Genomic DNA, 16,915 nt, shown 5'->3' on the forward strand with positions numbered 1-16,915 from the left:
CCTCCTCCCTCGCCTCCTCCCTCGCCTCCTCCCTCGCCTCCTCCCTCGCCTCCTCCCTCGCCTCCTCCCATTCTCGGCGCGGGCCGCCCCTGCGCTGAGTGCACCTGCTCTCGGGCCCCACCTACAGAGCAACACAGAACAACCGCCTGAAAAATACCCTGGGCGGGCAGAGATGCTTTCCACCTGCCATCTTGCTCCCCAGGAAGCCCTGCTGGGTTCCAGAGATGAAAATCATTATGTTCTGGGGGAGGGAAAGCTAGTGTAGACATGACTCATGGACAAACAGAAGCTTACCTTATTTATTTTACAGGCCATGTTTGTAATTATATAGGCTCTTTATAAACTGCCAGCTTAAGATCTCACCACTGTAAATGTGAATGACTTAGGGCTATTTGAACAATATCTAAAAAGAATTTAGGGACAAATTTGCTTTGAAAACTGGAAACATTATAGACTTAACTTCAGCACTATTTTTTTTAAATGGCCCCCACCCCAAGTAGTTCAACAGGAATCTGCGCCCAGCCCTCTGGAGTCTGTGATGTTATCTTGCCTTTAATTGTTGCCTTAGGTTATTTCTGTTATGTCCACAGCCTAAAGTCATTCATATTTTAACTCCTAAAATGCACAACAGAAAGTTTGGGATGTCCTTCTCAAGGCATTTGGGTGTCAACAACTTTCTATGTTGTAAGAACCGAAATTATACTTCATTGAGTATATCTCTTCAATCTTCTATCTTCTCACCTTCTTCATAGATGCTCAACTGGATCTCTAAGGTTTCCTTGATCAGTAACACCCTGATCCTGTTTTATGATCTGATGTATAATAACGCATAAATCAAGCTATACTCTCTAGCTAAGTGATTACATATACACATATGTAAAGTGAAAGCATTGGGAAAACCACAATCTGCCTTGCAAATTAAGAGGAGATAAATTTTTCTCTGTGTCTATATATAGGTGGGTGGGTGGGTACATATCTGTGTAGAAAGGGAAAAAGAGAATATCTTTGCTACAAAAAGATAAACTGGATTTACAGCCATGTTTCTCAAATTTCAATGTGCAAAAGAATCACCTGGGAATCTTGTTTTCATGCAGATTCTAACTCGGTAGGACTGAGTAGGGCCCAGATTTTATGTTTCTAAAAAGCTTCTGGATGATGTTGATGCTGTTGGTCTGAGGAGAATATATTGATTAACAAGGATTTAGGGACCAGTCAAATGGGTAGTTCTCACAGTGGGGGTCTCCAGAGCAGCAGAATTACCTGGGAACTTGCTGGAAATGCAAATTTGGGGTCCCACCTGAGACCTATTGAATCAAATTCTAGGGCGGGGCCCAGCAATCTCTGATTTAACAACCCCGGGTGATTAGAATGCACACCAAAGGGAGAGGACCCCTGGTCCGCAACCCCCCATGCTCATTTATAGAAAAGGAAACTGAAACCATAGAGGCTGTTTGATCAAAGTCACACTGCTTATTAGCAACAAAAACTGAAATTAAATCTTAGTTCTTCTAATTTGCTAGTCAATGCCTCCATCTCCCACCCCCAGAAAAGAAGGTCTTCCCAACCATCTAGCTTTCGGGGTCGCTTTCCTTCCTAAGTAGCTTGTGAAAGCTTGACTGTCCAAGTCAGACTTTTATTCTCTAAGAGAACAGTAAGTAATGAAATGGAGAGAATCTGCCCAACATGTGACAGTCAGCTCATGCAGGGAATGTGCTAGTCAGGTTAGGAAAAAAAAAAAAAAGATTGAGCTGGGCATTGATTCAATTCCTTCAGCTCCCCCAATCTGATAGATTCCAGAGGGGGTTGGGGAAGACAGAGGGTTTCTGAGTCAAAGCCAGACCCAGTGCTTTCCATGAGAAAGGCTGAGGCACTGAGTCTTCCATCCTCCCATCAGAAGGATGTGTGTCTCCAGAGATCTCAGATCTGGGGGCTTGCTTCTTTTCTGAGCTGTAGAAGGTTCCTGGATGATGTAGCCTTCTCATATGGGAGAAAGATTCTCTGAGGAATCTTGGAAATTGCAGGGACTCTGAAGGCAGAGATCCAGCTAAGAAACTCTCTCAGCATGAGGCCCTGAGCAGGTGAGCCTCAAATGCCTGGAATGGGGACAACCACCTCCTAGGCCCTGGAGAATCCGCCACCTAAGGAATGTTTCCACCAAGATGTCCTCGGGCACCTCAGAACCAACTTGTTCAAATGGAGTGAATCCCTTCCTTTCTCAGCAGGGTTATTTCCCTTAACACCCCCTTGTCCTCCCTACCCCCACTCCACCCACCACGTCACATACTAAACACTGACAATGTCAACTCCTGGATATGTCTCATCTCTCCCTCTTGGTACCTACCTCAGGCTACCCGGGCTCAGACCCATCTCTGGTGTGTAGCCTCCAACCCTGGCCCTCAGCCAGTGGTCCTTCTTTCCTCTACCAGGCTACCAGAGGGGTCTGTCTAAAGCAGAAATCTACCTCTGCCATCCTTCTGCTCCAGTGTCCTTCCTACCCCCACTGCCCTCCAAACCATGTTCAAGCCCCCCCGAATCTGTTCTCTGCTGGTGGCCTCTCCAGGGCCACCTCCTGTGACACACTCCTGTCCCCACCCATCCATATACACAGAAACCCTGAGCTGCAGTGCAATTCTGGGACTGTGCCATTATATTCTATTTCCAGGAACTTCCCAGACCCTCTTCTTTCTGCTGAGTGTCCTCCCTGTCTCCACCTGGCAGATACCTCCCATAATGGGCTAGGGTGTCCCTCAGTCACGTTTCTCCAGCCCTGCAAGTCCCCCAAAGCAGTTTGCCATTCCCTAGATTATCCTTACCTGGCTTCCTCTGTTATGTATCTCCGAGGCCTCGATTTCCTCATCTGGAAGGTGAGGACTATTATGATACCTACCTAACAAGGTTATGGTAAGGGTTAAATGAGATAATGTCTATGTGTTTCATACTCAGCACAGTGCCTGACACAGTAAATACTCAAAACTCTGAGCTGCTATTATTACTTATACACTATAAATTATGATTCAATCTCGGTAGTCTTTAACTTCATTTTATTAGCATTGAAGTGTTTTCTTCCTTGAGTTGGGGAGTGTTTTATCTCTATTTTTATAGTGTGATAGGATGGGGCTTGTTCTGGAATGTCTGCCCAAGGAGAGGACTAGATCGAAAGCCAATTTTCCTCTACCTATTGCCAGCTCCCTCAGCTCAACACCTGGTTTCTCAGAAGCTAAAGACTGCAGGGTAGAGATTACTCAGAAGTAGGTCGGGCTTCAGGAATAAAGGCATAGCAAGAAGGTTCTCACATAAGTCCTGTGTAGCCAATGTCTCAGGACTCTGATCATCTCCAACACTCGCACATCATGAAGCTGGGCCTCCCACCGCAGACAGGCTTCTCTGCTCATTTCCAGAGAGGACTGCACAGATTTAGCAAGCTAAATCGATCCCAGCAGCAAAGACTGAACTCCTGATAACCTCTTGTGATTGGCACCTTAGGAAGGAAGGACAAGCTAAGGGCACATTCTCTGAGCACCTACTGCCCGCAGACATACTAAATGCTTCCACACACATGATCTTCTTAGACATTAGTTCTACCATCCCTACCCATCCCACACCCGGAAGACTGCCAGGGATGCAGGTGACCTACTCGACAGTTATCCCGTTGCCTGACCCTCCTGCCCGATCTTGCTGCTTGGCACAAAGGGCTTTAGAAATTCCCAGCTTGTGACTGATTAGCTAATGAGATCATTGACGCAGAAGCGGGGGGAAGTGGAACACAGAGTACCACTGAGTAATGCCTCCTCTGTTCAACCTTGCAGTGGGGAGTTTGGAACCCAAATCTTCCAATCTGTGTGGGAATCGAGCATATGGAAAGTCTTTGGTAAGTAAAATAAGCCTGGTTAGTTCTCCATATTGTGCTTTAAACTCCTCACCCTGTCCTTTGTTGCAGCCATGAAGATTACTAGAAAAGCCTACCTGCAGGTTTTCGGCTCCCAACGTCAGTCACCACTGGATGGTGTTCTCTTTCTTGCCAGAAATTCAGCTCTCAGGCAAACAGAAAAAGGTGTTGCCTAGGGGACATCTCAAACACAGGGAGAAAGAAGTGGTTTCTGTGGTAGGCCCATGCCAGGTGGACAGGCCTAACTAATTCCCAGGGGCAGCTAAGAGGTCAAGAGTTGCCTCTCAAGGGTCTTAAATGTTGTGAAAACATGAAACACCAGGCATCTGCGCCCAGGACACCTCTGGAGGATGTCTGTTCCCAGTCGGGGTCTCTGAAGGCAGACTCTGAGATGCAGGGTAGGGGGTATGAGATTTGTATTAGGGATCAGTACCTGTGACAGGAGGAGGGAGTTCAGATCACTAGGAGGCTGAACTGCCATGCACACGGGATACCTACTGGCGGAAGTTCTGGGGCCATTGCTACCCCTCCCCCTTGTCCTGAGTTGGGCCCAAATAGCCAAGCCTTTGTTTCCTCCTTGCTCCATTATGGTACATGAGCTACCCCCATGGTGGCAGCTTGTCCTTCTTTGAAGGCAGATCAGGGGGTGCACATCCAGATCTAGCTCAGGGTCCCTCTAGGGAAAAAAAAAAATCTCCTGCATCTTCTTCTGGGCATGAATGTGGGTACCCTTTAGGTTTGCACAGTAGGGGTGGAATCGTGGCTAGAGGTGAGGTCAGCTCAGGCACCCTGGTCTCTGTGAGCAGCAGCTCTCCAGATGGGTGGATCGTGCCAGGTGAGGACTAGAAAAGACCCTGGAGATTGTGTGGGCCAGCCCCCTCATCATTCTGAAACAAACTAGACAGTGAGCCCTTTGCTCCCTGTCTGAGCAGAAAATCTAATCCAAATACCTCATTTAGGTCATCCCTGTACTAGGAGAACCACAGAAAGAGGAGAGATGGGCCAATCTGTTTTATCAGGAGCCCTCTGCCCCAACCTAGTCCTCAAGAGAAAATGAGGATGGCTGGGCCATTGCCACAGATTTCCAGGCTGTGACAGCACAAATAGCTGCCCTTAGCTGTGGTCAGAAGAAGACCAAAGTTAAGGGGAAGAGGGTGGCTCACATCCTTGGATTACCTGCTCCAACTCTCTGGGCTGGGCTCACATAGTAGCCTTGGCAGAGAACTACTTCTGGGAGACCAGAAGGAGTTGCAATGGGACAGGATGGTCATGGGGACACAGTGATAAAAGAAAGGCAGCAGGACTGACTCTTTCCCCTGAGCCTGAGACAGTGAAGCAGGGGTCCTGCAGTTGATCAGAGGCCCCTTATCCCAGGGTGGAAGAATGAGTCAGAGCTCGTACAGCTAATTCTGACTCAGTGCTGCAACGTACTGGAGGAGGACTGAGGACAGTGGAGGAGAGGCGGTATATGTTCCCGGGGCTGGGCTGTTGGCACGATGGGGAGGGAGAGCTCCCGAGAGGCCACAAGGTGGCACAGTAACTCTGCCCACAACATTTGGCCAGCTAGGGAGAGAAGGGGACAGTTAATCATCATGTCCTCAACCTGGAATTTCCCAGCAATTTCAAGAATGTGGTGACCCTAAGGCTTCAGTGGGGTTGGGGTGAAGGAACAAAGCATAGCATATGTCTGTTGACTAAGCCAATTCTGGATTTAACCCTTGTTAGGTCATCATGCTTCTTGAGCACTCACCATCTCTAGGAAGGCTGCAGAGCACCGCCAAAGGGATTAAGTGCCAGACCCTGACACACATCATAGCACTTTTCTGAGAACTGGGAGCCTATGAAACAAGAAGCAAACCATAGAAAGAACTGGGGAATTGCTGAAATATGTCACATAGGTTCTCAATACTGTGGGGACATGGGGCATGAGGACCGAGAGAAATCAACTCAGGCCACCAGCCTGAGGAAAGGCCTCCGGGAAGAAGTGGCTCTGAAGGGCAGACAGAAATGAGGCTCTGTCCAGAGGATGAAGGAAAAGCCGAAGGAAGATGCAGCGCTGCGCCTGTGCATGAGGAAAAGCTTTGTTGAGCATGGGAATGAGTGTGGGCAGGAGGGGAGGCAGGACCAGCCACACACTGGGATAGGAGCTGTCACGGTACCCACGGGGGATTAACAGAGGTAGAGCTGCATAGGTGAGGGAGAGCTGGGTTCTGAGGAGCCTGTGCTTCCAGAGTTGGCCTCAGTCTGACCTGCCGTGGGCAGGCACTGCAAATCCAGTGGGGCTGGGGTCAGTGGTGGGGCTGGTCCAAAGCAAGGAGTTCCCGGGTGACTGGATCGGAAGGCTGTGTGTGGCAGAGGAGATGGGGGAGGATGGCACTACCCGAGGCAGTCTTTCAAAGCATGAATCTGCAGGATTTGGCAACAAAGTAGACATAGGTAATGGGGGTGGGGGCGGGGGACAGAGTTTTCAGGTAAAATTGAGTTGTGCGCCCTCTCTCTCTCAAGTTCTCTGGGTCAGTGGTTCTCAGTGTGGGGTCCTGGGACTGGCAGCACCCAGGAACTTGTTAGAAACGCAGATTTTCAAGCCCATGTCAGACCTATTGGATCAGAAACTGGGGTAGGCCACGCACAGTGGTGACCAGCCCCGCAGGAGAGTCTCGATGCCACTCAAAGCTTGAGGACTATTGCCCTGGGTGGTGGATGGACGGAGACTTCCCCCTTTCACCTGGCTCCGGTCAATGCCAGAGTTGGGATCATGGCCACATCCTCATCTTCCCTTCCCCTTCTGCACCACGCAGATTCCTCCGGTGGCCCGGATCTCAGTGAAAGCCCCCAGCGTGCTCGAGGCGGCGGCCACAGCCTCAGAGAAGGGAGCTGTTCTGACGCGAGGGTAAGTGCCAGGGCCCCCCACCCACTCCTGGTCCTATCACATGAGAGTAACAGGTAGCCCAGCTTACAGACACTCAAGATGCTAACACAAAACCCATGCCAGCTTTAAATTACCTTTTAATGAGGGCAATAATCCTGGGTCTCTGTGGCGCCTCATCAACTGTTTCCCTAGGATTAAGCTGAAGTGTTTTTGATGGTTTCCACTTCATTAACACCACTCTTTAGACTTGGAGAAGTGTCATTTGGGAGAGTTTTTGGTTAATTAGATAAATGTAATCACGGGTCGCATTCTGAGCTTCCCTGTAGGCACAGTGGTGTCAGAAATGTCTCATGAATTAGGTGAAGGGCCCCGGCCCAAAGGTAAAGAAATATGTAAGATACCAAAGTTTCAAACCAAATGTATTAACCCCCATGTTATTATTAACTTTGATCCAGAACAGAGTAGATAATCCCCTCCCCCACCCCAGCAATTCTCTCAGTGCCTTCAAGGTTGCACTAAGAAAATGGCAAGCAGGTGTCTGAAACTCAAGTCAATATGTACATTGATGCCTCGCCACGATCGTCCATACCACATGTAGTAGAAAAGTGGCTTAGGGGGTAATGAAGGGTGTGGGCTCTTGACTCCCAGCTTCTTGCTTGCCCAGGGCCACCACTAACCCGCTATGACTTTAGGCAAGTTATCATAACCTCCATGCCCTCACTTATTTCAAAAAAAAAAAAAAAAAAAAAATGGGGATGATCGTAATACCCCTCTTGTAGGATTATTGTGAGAACAAAATGGGATGATACGTGAAGAACTTAGCACAAACTCTGACTGTTTTATTTTTCAAGAAACCTACAATCTAGCAGTTGGAAAGACACATTCTTGGGAGCATGTGGGATGTGTACACTGGAGGGACCATGGGCTAAAATATCAACCCAAGTGTGTACACCTTGGAAGCTTGGGAGTCCAAGGAGGAAGCAACCAATATGAAGCTCTTCTAGATGAAAGAAAATCATCTAGAAAGAATGATAAAAACCAAGTTACTCAATGTACTAGGACCTAACTGGAGAAAAACCAGAAAGGCACATGGATTGTTTGAAGGTCTAGTTCAAATGGTCCTGAGCAGCAATAGCTATTGCTGGAAGTTGGAGTAAGCCCACAACAACCTGCTGAGCTAAAAAGACCAACCTTTCTGCTCCATATAGCTGTGTCCAGAAGGTTCTCCATGGTTCCTTTCTCTCTGAGCTCAGATGTCCTCATTTCCATGTGTTCCTGGAGGCTGGCTTTTGAAAAGGAAGGCCATTTCTTTCACCTAGGAGGAGAAAGTGAGGAGAAAGATAAACATTCATGGAGGTCTACAAGGAGCCCAATGCTTTATTAGCTCATTCTCCTCCTCACAAGTCCTGTGAGTTTGATGATATTATCCCCCTTTTGTACATGAGGAAACTGAGGCTGGCTGAGATTAAGTCACTTGCCTGAGGCCAGTCAGTGAGCAGCCACATGTACCCCGAGGACTCAGACTCTTTCAGCAGCTTAAAGCTTTGGGAAGCTTGCCCTTTCCATCAAGATTGTTGGTCTATAAGTGGGATGGGTGGAAAAGGAGAACTTGGGACATGAGCAGAACTTGAGATCCATGAACCACTGTGCTAGAGCCACCTCCTTCCCTCACCCCATGTGAGGATCCTCCAAAAGAAGTCACCTGTACATGTGTCCCAACAGTGACCCTCTATCCTGGTCACAGGATGTATGAGCAGAAGAGAATTAAGAGTTGTGTCTACTCCTTGAGGGCAAACATTAAACGTCTGACTCTGTGAAATAACTGTCCTCCCTCCCCCCTGGCTTTTCTTTAGATCCAGACATCTCAAGAAGATGACTGAAGAGTATCCGACCCTGCCCCAGGGAGCAGAAGCCTCCCTACCGCTGACAGGAAGTGCTTCCTGCGGGGTCCCTAGCCTCCTCCGGAAAATGTGGACAAGGCACAAGAAGAAGGCTGAATATGTGGGTGCTACCAACTGTGCCTTTGAGGCTGACTAAAGGTGACTCTCCCCAGGGTCCATGCATTGGTCAAAGTTCACTGCATATAGGGGAGAAAACTTCAGATTGGAACTGAGCCACATTCACCTCTGCTAGTAGCTGGTCCAAACACATCACCATTTCTTATTAACCAATAGCCCTGGCTTAGGGTACAGGCAAGGGACTCCCCTGGAAGGCAAAAGAAAAGTGTGCCTTCTTAGAACCAATAAAGCCATTGGTCTGAAAGTGGCTTTGGGAGATAGATATAAACTCTGTCCTTATCTTAAAGCAAAATCATACCACAATCAAACTTTCCCAACCCATTTTAAAGACCTCCAGGGGAAGAAGCAGGCAATTCCTCAGTCTTCCTTGTAAGTTGTTCTAATGTATGTGATTTCTGTTATAAATATAAGAGCTTGATGTTTGAGGCCCTTGTAAACACAGTGGTTCCTACTATTCCTCTTATCACATTTATTTCATCTTGACAAGGTATAATTTCTAAAGACAAAGCACTATATATTTACTTATAGTTCTAATATTCATTTTACAGTATTCTCAAGATCAGTATTGATCATTTGGCATGATTGCATGAATTCTCTATTCTTTTACGTGCAGCTTTTCTATAGAGAAACATGATTAAAAATTAAATGTTGAATGCTAATGTTCTCTGAAGTGGCATAGGCTAGTGAAATTAATAATACCTTGCATTGGCAAAATGATTTTAACTTTTGAAAGTGCTTTCCCGTCCACTATCCCTGCTAAGGAAAGCACAATTGTACCCAGTCTACAGATGGCGAAGCCAAGGCCTTAAGACAGACAGTGGAACAGGATACTAGGTTCTCAAGTCTGCCAGACTCCTTGCTTTGCTCACTCTAGCAACTGATTTGAGGAAGGTTTGGAGGGGTAGGAATAGGACTCTGGGGGCAATGTTTGAAAGGAAAAATTTGATAAGGTTGGAAAAAGTAAGTGATTTAAATGAAATACATCATTAAGTATTGGGTTGACCTTGAAGAAATTGCCTTCTCTGTAGGTCAGAAACAACCGATCAGTTTCATATGGTTCAACTTAGTATATAATATTGTGCTTTCCTTCTTTTAATGGAAATGTCATCATCAATCCCATAGTTAACATCAATAGACTTACAATGATCATACAATACAACAGCTCTCATCTATTAAATGCCTACCATGCGTCAGACATGACACTGAGCACTTTACATACATTCTCCCTCACAACTCTGAGTGAGATGTCCTTATCCATTCCAATGATGACAGTTTAAAGCCGTTACATGATTAGTCTCAAGGCGCCTGGCCCACATGGGTGTCAGGATTCAGTGCCTGGTGTTTGTATCTATTCCTTCACACAGAATAGTTCCAAACACAGAGAAAGATCGAGGTTAGTAAATAATTTTCATCTCAAATGCTAACCACACATGACTGGCAGAGGCCGCCAGGAGCACCGTGTGATGGCAGAGTCTGAGACACAGGCGTGCAGTGGTCAGTTAGGAATGCCGGCCTGTGCAGGACCCAGAAGCTTAAATTAATCTAACCCGTTTAGCAAAATTAGACACTCCATGGTGACACGGAGACAGAGACTCAGCCAGAAATCACCACGTCTTGGAACAATGAGGAATTTGGCCACGTTACCAGTCTCAACCGTTACTCATAGACACACTCTGGCCATGTGTCACATTTTGCTAAGTTACCTGCTTCCGCATCTCCAGGTGAACAGTAAGGAGGCATGGAGGGATAAGAGGACTGGGTTTTGGCTTTCACCTTGCTGATCCCTGCCCTTCAGCCATTGTTTTAGATGGTCAGCACCCAATCCTCATGTTGGAACATGATTTGGAAACCCGGGCTTCGAATACTCTTTCAATGAGGGCCTAGTCTCAATGGACTAATAGTCTTGCACAGTACTGATAACGGGGCCTGGAGCACAGTTAAGAAGCAAGCAGGTGATTTATGCTGGACCTATCAATCAGAGTATCCTAAAACTATTTATTTCAACTTATTTAGTCAATAGCTGATGTCCTCCATTTATATGGGGCAGCAGGAGATTTCTGTAGGATGGAACTGAGTTATTTATTTTTAATTTAAATATTTCATGATGAAGTGTTTGCCTTGCATAGAATGTTTTAACTGACCAATTCAAATAAAAATAAAGTATGCTTTGTTTGTGACATCAATAAACCACCATAAGAGTATGAGGCTCCTTCATTGAATAAGAGAAGGCTTTCACCAAGGGAAAGAATTACAAATCTGGACCTCATTGTTCCTTTACCTAAATGAAAAGGATTGTAAGAAAGAATCCAGAATGTTCTTTCCATCCTAAGGCAATGTCTGGTTTTCATATTATGGGCCCTGCCCAACAGTCAACACCAGGGCCATTTCTGACAGGGCTTGGCCTGGCATGACCTGTCCCCTCTGGGCTCACGCTCCTCACCAATGCCCACCCCCCAGTCCTCACCACAAATCCCAGGGGGCCCACTGAACATCCCAGCCTGCTGGCCTCTCTCCCCCGAGGCCAGGGCAGACAGAGCCTTTTTCCTCCATGCCCACCTCCTGTTCAGCCTCCCTGGAGCCTGCCCCTGTGACTCACATTACAGCCACTTGCAAAAGGGCGCCAAGGCTAGCTCAGACTGCTGTCCAGGATGACGGAGCCTGGAGTCTTCTTGCGCCAGAGGCACAGGGTTTCCAGGACATTTAGGGTAATAAAATTGCCTCTGTTAGGACCAGGTCCAGTCAAATAGTTCAGTTCTTACTTGTGTGCTCTCTGGCTGTCTCCCCACCCCTTCCAATCCTTGTGTTGTCTTCAGAGCAGGCAGATGGACGGTGGGTAGGCAGAGCCACGGCAGCCAGAGCCCAATTTTAAAAGGAATCATGTGATGTGTTGTCTCTGACTCTAAATTGGCAGAGACCTAGGGACCAGCAAAGGAAAAACACAAGAAGATGAATCTCCCGAGGAGATTCTAATCCTCAGGAATTGCAGTTAGTGTTTAATGTTGAGAAATGTCAGCCTCTGTTGAGAGGTTTGTGGTGAACACCTTGCCAACATGCCCAGGAAGAAAGATTTCATTTTGCAGATAGGCCACATGCCTAGAAAAAAGTTTTCTATTTGGGGCGTTTCTTGGGTCACTCTGGACTTGGGGCAAGATTTGCACAGATGAATATCCTTTGCTGGGAGGCAGCATAGAGTTTGGGAAAAGGCATGTGCAGTCAAAGAGAGTGGCTGCAGGAGAAACCTGACATGGGACTTGCTCATTGATAGGGAAGCTGGGCCTGTTTCTTAGCCCCTAGTTAGGGTCTCTGGGAAAACCCAGTAGAGAGATTCATACCACTTCACATCATAATCTTTTCCCACAAGGCTGCCACTCCTGGAGACTTCATACATCCCGAGTGCTGGGCAAGCCCATTGGAGCACAGGTTACCATGAGGTTAAACTCCCCTCTCAGGGGGCAAGCAGCTAGGCCTTTGCCTGACAGCCTAAAAAGGGTCTGTGCTTTTCCGGGAAGAATAGGAGGGACCTGAATCCCACCCAGGCCCAGATAGCAGGGGAGGGGTGAGGGAAGTACCTGGAATTCTGGGCAAGTGCTGATTAACATTTCAGACTCCATCCACAGAAGAGCAAATTGAGTTTCCTGCTCTTTGACCGTCTGGGCCCCAGCCTTCTTCAGGGAGAGGTCCTACCTCAACAAGAACCAGCTCATTGCTCACATCACCATCCACAGAGCTCAGGATTTTACCCAGCCTGGCAACTGCAAGGGCTTGGTGTGGGGGGCAGGCTTCAGCGGTTAATCAGCAGCCCCTGATAAACAAGACACCACTATTTCTTTCTTTCTTTTTTTTTTTTTAAAGATCTTATTTATTTATTTGGCAGACAGAGATCACAAGTAGGCAGAGAGGCAGGCAGAGAGAGAGGGGGAAGCAGGTTCCCCGCTGAGCAGAAAGCCCGATGCGGGGCTTGATCCCAGGACCCTGGGACCATGACCTGAGCCGAAGGCAGAGGCTTTAACCCACTGAGCCACCCAGGTGCCCCGACACCGCTATTTCAAAAATGAAATGCCACAGATAGTCCTCCAAATGTGATCACATTCTCTGGGTAACAATATTCACATATAGGGCAAGAGGCAAAGCAAACAGTAAAGATGATTTCTTTGTTTCTCTCAGGACTAGCTCTGGCCACAGCAAGCCTGCGATGAGGGCAGGCTTATTCCCAGTTTCACAGTGTCTGCCTACCTCCATCCCCTTTCATCTTCCCAATCAGCATCAACACACACACATACCTTTTCTCTGTGTTTGTTTCCCCATCCCCTTGCTCCCTGACATCTGGTGGGGTCTGAGCCCTCAGGGGTGCCCTTGGCCTGCTCAAGGCCCCCACAACCTCTGTCTCACAAAGAGCCTCCCACCTTGAATACTCCATGCCCTGAATTTCTCCAACTTCCAGAAACTCACTAGCTGTGAGAGCCTGAGGAGTTGTTGGATAGCATAAAGATTCAGTTTCTTCCATTGTTGAATAGCAAATGTAGTATCTTCCTCCTCAGGTCCTAGAAAAGGTTAAACAAGACAATTGGTATTAATATACAATGGCATGTACAAGTATGGTGGTGCATGTGTGGAAATGTCCGAATGCTTTGGCACTAGCTGGCAATGGCCAATGTACCCTCCTTGGCCCTGGGTGCCCAGCCCTGCTCCGGGACTCTTGCAGACCTCCCCATGGATCAGCAACTGTAGGTAATACCTAGCACTATGGAGGGGCAGGGGGCCTCCAAGACCCACTGAGTACTATGACTCAGGTTTGTTCTCATTGGTTGTCTGCCCGTGCTATGCCAGTTGTTAAAAATTTGTACTCTCTCCCAGAGACTAATAAAACTGCCAGTTATTTTACTAGCAAATATGGGTTTATTAAGGACTAGCAGAAAACTGCAATCTAGGACAGAGAAACTACATCAAAACCATAGATAAATCCAGGAAACAAAGTAGGAAGTGGGAGACTGATAGGCTGTTAGAAAGCACAATCCCACTGGAGTAAACTGGGGGTTCCAAGTATAGTGGCTTCCCAGTGGCTGAGTTATGTCTGTCTCTCACTGGCTGGGCTGTTGCCTGGGGAAGAAGAAAGCTTTCCTTTCTCTTGCTGGGGTAGTCAAGTAGGAGCCACATGCAAAATCCACCTTTTCCTATTGGATTAGCAATAGATGAAGAGTGAAAGTGTGTGAGAGCTCCCCATGCTGACTCCTAGAAAAGATTTCCTTAATTCATTTTCACAAGATAATGAGTTTGGGTGTGCCTGTCTTAGAAGTTGAGGCATAGACCACATAATTATAAGGTGAGCTAAGGTCCGGAAGGATAGGCCTTTTAACAGTGTAAACTGTTTTCAATCCTTTATTCCCCCAAGGAATGGAGGAAAGGTTTTCTTAGGAACCTGAGCATGAGGTGAAAGGAGGGGATTAGGGACGCTAATGTGGGAGCAAATTCAGGCTACTTTCTCTCCTTCGTCTAGAGTTCTGCTTATCCCCCATCAGTATTTTAGGTACCTCAGATTCAAAGTGCAATGCTCCCCTGAAGCAAACATCCTCCATCAAGAAGAAAAGAAATGGCCACCGCAGGTGTTTCTGCAGGGTCTCCCTTGCCAGGGCTCTATAGCGTGCATACCTAGATATGTGGGATGTAGGCAGGAGCATCGGATTCAAAACTGGAAGCCTGATTCTTTTTTTTTTTTAAGGTTTTTAAGGCTTTATTTATTTATTTGACAGAGAGAGATCACAGTAGACAGAGAGGCAGGCAGAGAGAGAGAGGGAAGCAGGCTCCCCACCAACCAGAGAGCCTGATGCGGGACTCGATCCCAGGACCCTAAGATCATGACCTGAGCCGAAGGCAGCAGCTTAACCCACTGAGCCACCCAGGCGCCCCTGGAAGCCTGATTCTTAAGACTCAACTCCACAATGATTTGCAGTATGCTTCTCTCAATCTCTCTCTCTCTCTCTCTCTCTCTCTCTCTCTCTCTGTGTGTGTGTGTGTGTGTGTGTGTGATTGATCAAACTGCCTGAGTTATTTTGTGCCTCCATTGTTGCTCATCTGTGAAATACGGATTAAGTTACCTGCATAGTGGACCTCACAGGCTGATGAAAGATCAGAAGAGAGCTGGTGCACAAAAAGGCTTTATAAATTGTGAATTGCTTTTCTAACATATGGTGTTATGCTAATCCAATCCATTCAGAAAGAAGCAGAGCAGGGAGCGAGAAGTGACTCAGGAAGCTCAAGACAGGAATGAGGGCTGAAGAGCTAGTCAGCAACCTAAAATAGAATCGTTTGCAGAGCCTGGGGCCAGACTGCAGGGCCAGGCCCGTCAGCAGCTGGCAAGCAAGAACTCCAGGCTGGCAGGGGCCCAGGCTACCTGCTCTCCGGGTGTGGCCTGTGGGGTCAGTGCCTACAGCCGGAGATGGCTGCCCACGGGCCAGCTCAGTGCCGGCCAACGGCCACTGGCCTCCAGGCAGGAAGTGGAGGGCAGGAATTCACAGTGAAATCACTGTGAATTCAAACAGCTCTCCCTCTCTAGATGTCCCCTTGCTGCCAAATGCTGCCCTGGCCTCTTGCCCGTATTCCCTACCAGCGAAATTAGACTGCAAATGAAATCTACAAAGCACGTTGGCCCAGGAGAGCACAGGGCCTGCCCATGTCCTCCTCCTGCTCCTGGAGGGAAGCTAGCCCCTGCCCATCCTGTTTGGGCCGAGCTCCAGCCCTTTCGTTCTGAGGCAGGTAACAGACACCTGTATCCACAGGACTAAAGACGAAAGAACTACTGAGGGGCTGGGGTCTGGATGCAAGCTGACCTCCTTGGGTGTAACTAGGCAGGGATTTGATGTTTCACAAACAAACACTGCTCCAAGGCATTCCTGCTGCTAGCTCTGGCCAAGGAAAGCAAGGTAATAGCTCAAGGAACGGTGACCTCATCAGCAAAGCAGGCTCCCCAGTCTCTCACACAAACCCCACAAAGGACCCAGGAGACTGTTTGTCATGAAAAGTCCCAGAGTGGACTGCCCTGTAGGGTGAGCAGGTGGCCAGTCTGGAAGTGGGCTGGGGGCAGGGAGGAAGCTTTTCCCCTGCTGTCCAGAGAAACCACCATTTCAGGGCAGAGGGGTAGAGGATGGAGGCTGGAGGTGGGAGTGGGGGGGGGCATTTCCTCCTCAGGGTCCTCCCTCCCGCCACAACATAAAGAAACCAAAACAAAGCCAAGGCTATTTGTCATTTCGGCTCTCTCTCGGGGCCCTGGCCAGGGATCTGAGCCATCAGCGAGCTGCTTCGGTGGCCTCTGGGGACCCCGGTGCTGCTGAGACCATTCAGCCTGGTCCTGTTTCCCTTCTCCCGCCTGCTACTCTGTTTGCCCTCGGGATGTGGGGAGAGGTGGAGATTGGGGAAAGAAGTAGGAAGGGGAAAGGAGAAGGGATGCCCGGCTGCTCTGACTCTTTATTCTCTACTCCTCCAGCCTGAGGAGAGGAAGGGCAGAAAGCCACCCTGGCTTCAGAAAAGGGAGAAACTCATTTGCAGTTAATTGCCTAGGGCCTTGTGCCAGGTACTACCCGAAGCCCCAGGCTAACGAGACCTACCTTCCCCGGCCCTCCAGCACTGTGTGGTAGTCTTCTTTACGTTAAGATAAATGCAGGTGTATTAATAGGAGCAAACACTTCTTGGGTATTTAGCACTTGCCAGGCACCGTGCTAAGTGCTTAAAGGGCCTGGGCTCGTGCAATATTCCAACAGTGCTATCGAGTTCTTTCCTTTACTCTCTCTGTTTACAGAGGCTGAGAGAGTTCACAGCGAGTCTGACGCCACGTGGCTATGGATGGCCGACCTGGACATACACCCCAGCAATCTGACCCCAGAGCCCACCACAGGTAGAGGTCCAGTTTGTACAGTGCTCTCAGGGGCCTCCCTCGGGACAAATGCCATGTGCCCCAGCACATAGGGCTTCTCCATACAAATACACTTGCCTTGTGGCTTGCCTTGAAGGGGCAGCTGCCCAGAGGAGGCAAAACTCACTCAAATATTGCAGTTAAAGCCCAAGGTGTCTTTGGACATGTTGTAGCCAACAAGATAGATTATATATATATGTATATATACATAATACATATACATATAATACATATAATTA

General features: G+C 48.1%; 1 protein-coding gene and 1 long non-coding RNA gene across 2 annotated transcripts in view; one reads left to right on the forward strand and one right to left on the reverse strand.

The window, feature by feature from the left end:
• VXN (vexin) overlaps positions 1 to 10,974 on the forward strand; it is a 23,970-nt gene extending 12,996 nt beyond the window's left edge. Inside the window, exons 4-6 of the mRNA XM_059392868.1 lie at positions 3,807 to 3,868; positions 6,685 to 6,776; positions 8,609 to 10,974. Coding sequence (XP_059248851.1) covers positions 3,807 to 3,868; positions 6,685 to 6,776; positions 8,609 to 8,792 — 338 coding nt within the window. The 3' untranslated portion in view covers positions 8,793 to 10,974. The remainder of the gene's footprint in view (positions 1 to 3,806; positions 3,869 to 6,684; positions 6,777 to 8,608) is intronic.
• On the reverse strand, positions 7,586 to 16,464 carry LOC132013132 (uncharacterized). The gene is made up of 4 exons (XR_009402889.1): positions 16,372 to 16,464; positions 13,223 to 13,314; positions 7,947 to 8,070; positions 7,586 to 7,774 (listed from the first exon to the last, which is right to left on the reverse strand). It is a non-coding gene; the product is annotated as an uncharacterized LOC132013132 (long non-coding RNA).
• Between the last annotated feature and the right edge of the window lie 451 nt (positions 16,465 to 16,915).

This window comes from Mustela nigripes, chromosome 3, assembly GCF_022355385.1.
Source record: "Mustela nigripes isolate SB6536 chromosome 3, MUSNIG.SB6536, whole genome shotgun sequence".
NCBI lineage: Eukaryota > Metazoa > Chordata > Mammalia > Carnivora > Mustelidae > Mustela > Mustela nigripes.